This window comes from Elephantulus edwardii, unplaced genomic scaffold, assembly GCF_000299155.1.
Source record: "Elephantulus edwardii isolate Elephantulus edwardi_28Jun2011 unplaced genomic scaffold, EleEdw1.0 scaffold00052, whole genome shotgun sequence".
Lineage (NCBI taxonomy): Eukaryota > Metazoa > Chordata > Mammalia > Macroscelidea > Macroscelididae > Elephantulus > Elephantulus edwardii.
In genome coordinates this window covers 6309021-6319670 of record NW_006399802.1, presented here as the reverse complement: position 1 = coordinate 6319670, position 10650 = coordinate 6309021, and the positions used below count along the sequence as shown (strand labels likewise).

The following is a 10650-nucleotide window of genomic DNA, read 5'->3' as shown; positions in this document are numbered from 1 at the left end:
TGCGTTCCAGTCGCCCATTATTATCAATGCATCTTGATTGCATGTTCGATCTATCTCTGCCTGTAAGAGTTGGTAGAAATCATCTATTTCTTCTTCTTTGGCTCTGGTTGTTGGTGCATATATCTGGATGATAGTAGTGTTCCCACACAATGCGATATATTGTTGGATAAACAAAGCAAGGCCTCACCTTTTCCACATGATGCACTTATAATCAAGGTTAGCCTCTCCATCTTATATTTTTGAAGCTTAGGTTTAAAAAGAAATAAATCATACTGAAAAACGTAAAGCTTTGAGTACTGGGGCTAGTTCCTTCTGAAATATCTACTTTCAAACAATAACAAGTTAAATGGAGTTAACTTTCCTAATGGAAAAATTTTAATAGCTGACAAAGTCTGGGTGAGAGGTTATAAATACGTTATCAGTAGTTAAAATTGAGATAAAAATGAGGAATTATTTTTAAAAACATTATTATACTGAAAAATAATTCCAAGAGAATTAACTTTGGAAATAACCCAACAGACCTGATAAAAGCATATAACTAGCATATTCAGTAATATATCTAATGTCAGTCTTCTTTTATGTATTCAATTAATGAAAAGATATTTTTCTAACCCTTCAATTAACCAGCTATATCTGATTCACATTTTTATAAATGGTTTCTGCTAGATCTAACTAATTTTTATTGCTTTTTATTCTACAAGTGGAGAAGTCTAAATTAGCAAAAGAGAGAGAACAGCCATAGGAGAGCTATCTGGCAGATCAAAATTTCATGGAGGAAAATGTAATTTGTAGTCAAATAAGTCTTTAAATAAATTGAAAAGCTTCTTATTTTATTTTTTGATGTATTTAATCTTAAAAATCTTGGCAATAGCATTAATAATGTGAAAACATATATATTTGCAATATGGTTTGAGATTTCTTTTCCAAACACTAAATACACTTCATGAAAGACTGATTTTTTAATAAAAATAATACTCATTAAGAAAAGTAAATAAATAATAAAAAAATGACAAGAAGAGAAAGCCTCATGAAAATTCCCAATATTTACACTGAACCATTATTAACATTTTAATGTATTTCTATTGGGGCATTGTTGTTGTTTTTTCTGTGCATAATTTAATTTGTAATACAGCCTTAATCATTTTGTACATATATACTTTTGTTCTCCGCCCCACTTAAACTTAAATCGCAGAATAAATTCTATAGCTAGAGAAGCATGAATAGGAGGATGCAGTCATTTATGGTTATCTGTGCTTTCTGTTCTGTAGTAGCCTCCTGTATTACTGGGAAGGAGGTTCAGCGAAGTTGAGGGTCATAACTTATGTTTTGTTTTGTTTTTTAATAGTTGTCTTCTGTATAATTCCGTTAATCACAAATAACCACCAAAACAATTCTTCTTTCAGGTAATTTGACTTCTTACCTTTTGAGCTGCAAGATGAAGCGCTGTCCGCTGGCTATGGTCAGTTTTATTAACGTCTGCTCCTGCCTTCAGGAGGGCATCTGCACAGTCTAATCTGTCAGCCAACACACAATACATAAGAGGGGTTCTCCCAAATTGGTCTTCTTTGTCTTTAAGAGCAGAGTTTCCTATAAGAGACAGGCAGTGATATTTGATTATTGTTAGTATTCACAGAAGTAGGAGCTTCATTTACTAAAGGTTCATTATGAAGCACTGATATATTCATGGAATGCACCATCTCATACAGCTCTGGTGGCCTAGTGGCAAAAATCTGCGCTGCAATCCTGAAGGCATCTATTTCGAATCCACCAACTGCTCCATGGGAGAAGGATGGGCATCTCCTTCCATGTGATTAAAGGCCCCTGAAAACCCTTGAGAGGGTCAGCTATGGGTTGGCTCCAACTTGGTGGTACTCAACAACAACAACATGAGTTAGGTACTGTAGAACCTGGAAAAAAAGGCAGAAACTGTAATGAGGAAACTCATCAGAGATGGAAAATAGCAGTATTTTCCACTGAAAAACACAATAGAAAAGTGGCAAGATCATACCCTGTCAAAGTCAGAAAATATATGTTACCCAGAAAAACAAGGCAGGCCCAGCATTCACAGATTTCATTGCATTATTCTCTTGGATTACTTGGGAATTGAGGTTCAGTGAAGCTAAATAATCTGTCTACAGTCACAATTAAAGTAGGTAGTGAGTTTGAAGTAAAGTTTAACAGAAAGATGCACTTGATACAGGCCATTGTGTTTGCAATCACTTGCTATGCATCAGAAAACTGGACAATGACTAGGGATGATAGAAGGAGAATTGATGCCTTTGAGCTGTGGTGCTGGAGAAGAGTGTTGAATATACCATGGACTGCTAGGGGAATAAACAAGTTCATCTTGGAGAAGGTGAAACCAGCCTGCTCCTTGGAGGCTAGGATTCTGAAGCTTTGTCTGGCATACTTTGGACAAGTTGCAAGGCAGGGTCAGTCCTTATAGGGGGACATCATGCTTGAGAGGGTGGAGGGACAGTGCAGGAGAGGAAGACTCTCAGTGAGGTGGAATGATTCAGTGATTAGGGTAAAGAGGATAGTTGTGTCGGAGATAATAAGATTGGCACAGGATAAAGTAGAGTTTAGGGTTGTTATTCACAGGGTCGCTATGAGTCGCAGGCGACTCAACAGCACATAACAATTCATATTATAAAACAATATATTTATGAATGATTGAATGAATGAATACTAATATGATGTATAAACCTGTACTCAGACAAGTGGAGCCAGAATGAAAAGTCCAACCTGAAAGGCCTTTTTCTTAATTGCTATGCTGTGCTGAACTAATGTGTGGAGACATAGATCTACTTAAGTTCCACCCTCATTCCTTCCTTTTGTCAACAAATACATATACAGTGCTTACCATATGGCTAGGCATTGTGGTATGTGTTTACGAATGAATAAAAAATGAATCATGGCTGGCATCTCATTCTAGACATCTTAAGATGAAGCAAGTAGGAGGCTGTGAAGGTAATTCAATGCTATTGCTCTTGAGTTAACTCTGACTCATAATTATCCTATAGGATAGAGACCCCACAAAGGTTTCCAAAGTTACTGTCTTTACGGAATCAGACCATCACATCCTTCTATCACAGGGCAGCTGGTGAGTTCAAACTGTCAACCTTCTGGTAAGTGGCTAAATACGTAATCCCTCTGCCACCAGGGCTTCTTGTAGCAAGTACATTCCACCTAGATGTGGATGAGCATGAAGACATGAGCCCGGCGTGTTAACCTATCCACAAGGGGGCTGGCTAGTCTCACCAATCCACAAGGTCACTAACTAGTCTCGCCATTAAATGGAGTAGATTCAGCAGCAAAACTGGAAGATGTTCCCCACCAGCAAAGACAAAGCAGAACAAATGGACTATCGAATGGACTAAAAAATGGAATATAAATGGGTACTGTAATTAATGTTATATAACAAAATGTGCATGAATTACACAAAAAAATAATAATATGCTTTGTAAACTTTCACTCAAATGACAATTTTTTTAAAAAGCAATTTTTTTTTTAAAAAAGAAAGAAAAATGCTGCACTGCAATCCCAGAGGTGTGCAATTTAAATCCACCAGATGCTCTGCTGGAGAAGGAGGGGCAATCTTCTCCTGTACCGGTCAGATCTGATTTCATGGTACATACCCACAAAATAAAAAAAATTAAAAAAGAAAAAGAAAAAAAAAGAAAAGCAACAAATTGGGAGGAAATATCTGCAAGACATTTATTTGATAAAATTGGTTATCCAGATTAAAAAAAAAAAGTTGTGCAGGTCAGTAAGAAGGGATAATACAATTAAATATGGCACAAGGTCTGAATAGACATTTTATGTACTAAATATCTGAAAAAAAAAGATTTCTTTTTTGTGATGATTACCTAAGTATAGAATTGTAAAAACTTAAGTATCTGTATAAAAGAATGCAAATTATATTTCAATAAATTTACTTAAAAAACTATTCCCTAGTTCATTTCTCCCTTTCCCAAAAAAGAAAAAGATGCTAAGGTTCTTGCCATGCGTTTTAAGAAAAATAATGCTCTGCTACTTTGCTGCTGTTGGTGGTGCCGTTGAGTAAGGATGACGCATTAGTGATCCTATGAACAAGAGCTCTGCATGCTGTCCTATCCTGTGTCATCCTTATGACACCTGATACACTGAGCCCATTGCTGTAGTCACTTTGTAAACCCATCTCATTGAGGGTCTTCCTCTCTTTTGCTGACCTCCCACCTTTCCAAGCATGATTCCCGATAGGCTTTCTTAGCAACATGCCCAAAGTATATGAGACAAAGCTTCACCATCCTTGCCTCCAAGAGACACACAATTAACCTAATAACGTATTTTGAGAGAGAAGGTATTGTTGTTGTGTGCTGTCGAGTCACCTGCGGCTCAAAGCAACCCTATGCACAATAGATCTGAGCTCTGAACTATCCTGAGCCAATCTCACCATCTCTGATGCGCCTAACCACATTAACTCAGTTACTGTGTGGATCCATGTCATCCACGGTCTTCCGCTCTTGTGCTGTCCCTCCACCCTTCCAAGAATGAGATCCCTCACCAAGAACTTATCCCTCCTGGCAACATGCCCAAAGGATGTGAGACAGAGCTTCAAAATTCTCACCTCTTAGAGCAACTTGGTTTCACCCTCTCCAGGACAAACTTGTCTGTTCTCTTTGCAGTCCATGGAATGTTCAACACTCTTCTCCACCACCACAACTCAAAGGCATTTATCCTCCTTCTGTCATTGTCCAGCTTACTGATATATAGCAAGTAACTGCAAAGACTATGGCCTGGATCAGGTGCACCTTAATCTCCAGACTGACATAATTTCTCTTTCGCACTAATGCAATTCACCTTTTCATTTCTTGACCGCTGGTGCCAAGAGTGTTGACTGTGGAAGCCAGCAAGCTGAAATTGCTAACACCCTCAATCTCCTCTCCATCTATCATAAATCATCAATACCACATGAACAAAGAGATGTTGTCTTTCTGCCCAGGCTTTGTTATGTGTGACTCTGAACTACAGATTTAGTTTGAAATGTTATGTGCTGTTGAGCAGAAGCAAACTCATAGCTAGTCTTTCCAGTGCATGTAGGAAATTGCTCATTTTTCTCCTGCAGAGCCACATGCCTTTGGGTTAGCAGATCAACTCCTTCCTACTAGGTCATTGGAGCTCCCTATAGTTTGAAATACTTCAATACAGATTTTAATCTTGTAGTACAAGTATTAAGACTAAAAAAAAAAGTATAAGGACTTTAAAGCTTATCAGGCAACTTTTATTACTAACTCATAATTCCATAAATCTTTTTAATAAAGCAAGAGAAATCACTGCTTTTGAAATATAAGAGTTTTGTAAATTTAAATTTATAAAATAGACTATAAAATTTAAAATTATAAAACAGATTGTGTACAACTTCTAGAGTACGCAGGTGTTTCTTGCTTAGATTTATTTATTGTTTTTTAAAATCTGTATTTTTAAATTAGAGGTAAATTTTGCACTGTTGTACCATTCAGTTGGAACTAACCCATAGCTGACCCTTTGGCCTGTTTTTAGAGGCAGTTAATCACACAGGAGAAGACTGCCCATCCTTCTCCTATGGAACAGCTGGTGGACTCAAACTGCTTGACTTTAGGGATTGCAGCACAGCTTGAGAATAAAAAAAAAAATACTGCTAGAATAGAACCTTCTGTGCATATATAACCCTAGCTTGGAGGCAAAGATTTTGAAACTCCATCTCACATACTTTGGGCATGCTGTCACTAGGGACCAGTCCTTGGAGAAAAACATTCTATTTGGAATGATAGAAGGTCAGGCCAAGAGAGGAAGACAGTGACTATGGCAATGGGGGCAGGTGTGTCAGAGATGGTAAAGTTGGCCCAGGACAGGGCATGGTTTAGAGCCTCGTTCATAGGCTCGCTATGAGTCTTAGCTGACGTGCTGGCATATAACAAGAAGAAAGTATATACACAATACCTAGTAAAATTACTAGGTAATACTCTTCCCACAAAGGCCAGTACCTCATCTAAAAGATTCTAGATTTTTGAATCACTACATTTACAGTCTAAATTAATTTATGTTCTGTTGTTGTATGCTGTTGAGTTGACTACGACTCAATAGCAACCTTATGAACAATAGTTCTGAACCTTGCTCTGGCCTGAGTCAACCTCACCATCTCTGACACACTCACGCCCACTGCCACAGTAACTGAGTCATCCACCTTATGCAGGGTCTTCCTCTCCTGCACTAACCCTTTAACCTTCCAAACACCCAAAGACTAGTCCCTCCTGGCAACGTGCCCAAAGTATGTGAGATGGACTTCAAGATCCTTGCCTCCAAGCAGCAACTTGGTTTCATCCTATCCAGGACAGACTTGGTTATTCTCCTGTCAGTCCATGGTATGCTCAATACTCTTCTCCAGCACTACAACTCAAAAGAATTTATTCTTCCTCTATCACTCTTAGTCACTGTCCAGTTCTCAGATGGATGAAAGCAATTGAAAAGACCATGGCCTGGATCAGGTATACCTTTGCCCTGGAATGACATCATTGCTCTTCAGCACTCTGGAGAGGTCCCTGACAGGAAACTTTCCTATAGCAACTTATCTCTTGATTTTCTGACTACTGGCGCCAAGTGGATTCTTGCAAGGTGAAATTGCTGACAATCTCAATCTTTTCCTTCTCCATCTGTCATGATTCTGCCAATGGGGTATGGTGGTGAGAATCTTTGTTTTCTTGATGTTGAGCTTCAATCCATATTGAGCACTTGACTTTGAGTGAGCAGGCTTGTGTCATCTGGATAACACAGGTTGTTGAGGAGCCTTCCTCCAATCCTGATGCCACATTCTTCTTCAGAAAGTCCAGTTTCTCAAATTATCTGTTCCACATATAAACTGAAAAGGTTATAGAGAGAAAAGATGCATCCCTGATGCACTCCTTTCTTGATTTTGAGCTATGCAATGTTTCCTTACTCTGTTCTTAAAACAGATTCCTGGTCTAGGTACAGGTTTTGCTTAAGTACAATCAAGTGTTTGAAATTCCCATCCTTCTCAATGTCAGCCACAATTTGTTGTGATCCATACAGTCAAATACCTTTGGATAGTCAATAAAACACAAACAGACATCCTTCTGGTGCATATATCTAAAATATATTACAACCTCCTCTTAATGGTTTGAGCCCTTCTGAAAGCAAGTTCATTGATACTAAAAAAACATTATTGTTGTATACCGTAGAGTCAGAACCGACCCAAAGCTGACCCTCTGGTGGGTTTTGAGAGGCAGTTAATTGCACAGGAGGAGCCTGTCCATCCTTCTTCCACAGAGCGGCTGGTGGCCTCAAACCATGTGCCTTCAGGATTGCAATGCAGATTCTTGGCACTAGGCCACCAGAGCTCCCTAAAAATAAAACAAAACAAAAACCCCACCCATTATAATAAGGCTTATTTCTTATGCTAATTTTGTTTCTTTTTCATGTTAAATTCAATTTATTAAGCCTGGGTCCGATTACTTGGTGGACAGTGATTTCATGACTAAATTCCGAGTAATGTGTATCCATTAAGTTCTGAACTTGCTGGTTTACACAGAGCAATTTAGGGAAGCCTACACCTTTACACATGTATAACTTATTATTTGGAAGTGTTCAATAAATCGAAACAAACAAAAATCAAACCCACTGCTGTCTAGTCAATTCTTATTCACATTCTAGAAATAGAGAGATCATGAAGTAAGCCAATATTCACTGGATGGCACTGCATTTAAATTACATTCCTGTCGGGCACAATGCAGAAAGCAGTTGGCTAGTGTGCTGTGCTGTTTAATTATTCTGGCAACTGTGGAGGAAGCCTCAAACCCATGACCACGTGGTCTGGCTGAACTGCAGCTGACATTCTGCATGTGCTCAGACTGAACACAGTTCAGAAAACAGAGAAACACACTGTATGGCTACAGCAGTTGTGTTAAAGCAGAAGAATCTGTACACCTGATATGTGTAGAAACCAGAGCTCCAACCTCAGCAATCAGCAGAAATGACTGTGACCTACAGGCAGCAAGAAGCAATGCCAGTGCAGGGCACCGTACTGCCCAACACAGGTAAAGTCAGCACTCTCTGCTGACACGGAACTTGCTTGTTAATACTTTCATGTAGTATCAATGATGTATTTCTTTCACTCGCTTCCACTCACTTCTTACCGCTTTTATAAGGTCGCCATCTCAGGAAGGCATTTATTGTCATTTAAAAAGCAACTGGTTTACTGTTATAGAGATGCAACATGGAAAGAACAAAGAATTCACAATCAAATGACTTGCCCTAAGTCTCCATTTTGCCCAGTATTTGCTATAGGACTAGGTATACTGACTTCCGAGACTTTGTTCTAATATTGAAAATGAGGATAATAACAGAGAGAATATTATAATTTGAGGTTTAATGAATTACTTTTATATCTTTTATCATTGTAATTATTGTAAATATCTTAAAACATCATTGAAAATCACTACTGTTTTGAAATTATCATTGTTATTGGATCTGTTACTAGATCTTACTATTTAAAGTGTTAATAAAAGTATTACAGATGTATTGTTATATCATAATTCTAAAATATTTTTATACCTGTTTATCAGTATAATTGGTTTCTTTTGTACTTTTATGGATTAGATTTAAGCTTTTAAATATTTTTATTTTCAGAGAGCATTTTTAAGTTTTATCAGACTGCCATACATAACATAATAGTATACATTGTACATGGTAATACAATATACATAATCATTTCGCTTACCAATTAAGGCAAAGACCAAATCAGCTCTGTCTCACTCCACAATGATTGTACAAATGTACAAATACACACAGATGTATCTATTAATCCATACCCTATAGTTTAGTAATAAAATAATGGGATATGGAATAAAATTTCTTGGATTCAATCTCTGTTCTGCTACTTAATAGATAAATAACATGATTTTTCTTTGCCTCAGTTTCTCCATCTATAAAATAAAATTAGTAACAGCCCTGTTGTTGAATTGTGTCCTTCCAATACATATATCTTAATGATCTAACATGTAAGCTTCCCAAAGATCTCCCATCATGAACCAACAAGTTGTAGGAGGATTAAGAGTTGAAACAACACTCTCTAATCCCATCATATCCCTAATTGGATGGAGGGGAAATTCCCCTGGGGTGTGGCCTGTAATACCTTCCATCTCACTGAAGAGGTAAATGAACTGAGGTGGGAAGAGACTGCACTACCATCAAGAAATCATTACCAGGAGTAGAATGCATTTTTCCGAACCAGGGTCCTTGCACAACAAAATTCACTGATACAAAGGAAGGTCAAAATATATGAAGGTCTCCAGGAAAGGACAAGCTTGTAAACGCTGAAGAAAACAAACAAGGATTTTCTTCTATAATCAACAGATGAAAGGCCTTTCCTTAGAGCTAGAGTCCTGAAAGTGGATTATATTAATTCTGTCAACCCAAAGTTAAGCAGTTCAAACCCACTAGCTGATCCAAGGGAGAAAGATGAGGAATCTCTCCCATGCAATTTATAGCCTCTGAAAACGTGCTGCATGGCCAACTATGAGTTGGTTCTTACTCAATGGCATAGCACAACAACAAGCCTCAAAGTAAGTTTACCAAACACTTTGTGTTATTTCACTATTACATGAGTTATAAACCATTTAACAATTCCTTTAAATCAAAACACTTAACAATTCATAGAAAATTTGTAATTATTATTTGTTGTTCTTGTTAGGTGCTGTTGAGTCAAGTGGGACTCATAGCAAGCCTATGAGTAACAGATCTGAACTTTATCTCATCCTGTGCTAGCCTCACAATCTCTGGCACACTCAAGCCCATTGCTGCAGTCACTATGTCTAGTTTGAGTGGTAAAGAGTTATACTGCCAACCCAAAGGCACTAGGTTCAAACCCACCAGCTGCTCCATGGGAGAAAGGTAAGTGCTTGACATATAAATATATGAATGCTTTGCATGCAAATACTTAAGGATGCTTTTGGAAGAATATTAAAAGTAGGTGAAAGAGTATATAGAGTCATTGTACCAAAAGGAATTGGTGGGCACAGAAGAATTTCATGAAACAAAGTATAAGCAAGAGCTCATACCAATTGATATATTTCAACAAACAGATGCCACCTTACATGTGCTCACCAAGTTGTGCCAAGAAATCTGGAGGACGACCAACCGGCCAACTGACTGGTAGAGATCTCTATTTGTTCTCATTCCAAAGAAAGGTGATCCAACAGTGCAGAAATTATCTAACAATATCATTAATATCACAAGCAAGCAAGATTCTTCTAAAGACTATCCAAAAATGACTGGAACAGCACATCAACAGAGAACTACCTGAAGTGCAGCCTGGGTTTAGAAGAGGCCATGGTACTAGAGATATTGTAGCTAATGTTAGTTGGATCTAGGCCGAAAGGAGGAAATACCAGAGGAACATTTACCTGTGTTTCATTGATCATGCAAGGGCATTTGACTGTGTAGAACACAACAAACTATGGCGAACTCTGAGAAGAATGGGAATCACAGAACACTTGCTCATGCTTATGGGAAACCTAAACTTGGACCAGGAGGCAGTCATCAGAACAGAGCAAGGAAACACTGAATGGTTCAAAATTGAGAAGGGCGTATGCCAGGGATGTGTCCTATCTCCAT

At 38.0% G+C, this 10650-nt stretch overlaps 1 protein-coding gene across 1 annotated transcript in view; it reads right to left on the bottom strand.

Moving 5' to 3' along the window:
* The window catches only part of INVS (inversin), a 180186-nt gene that overhangs the window by 157169 nt on the left and 12367 nt on the right, over positions 1-10650 (bottom strand). Inside the window, exon 2 of the mRNA XM_006886972.1 lies at positions 1421-1587. Coding sequence (XP_006887034.1) covers positions 1421-1587 — 167 coding nt within the window. The remainder of the gene's footprint in view (positions 1-1420; positions 1588-10650) is intronic.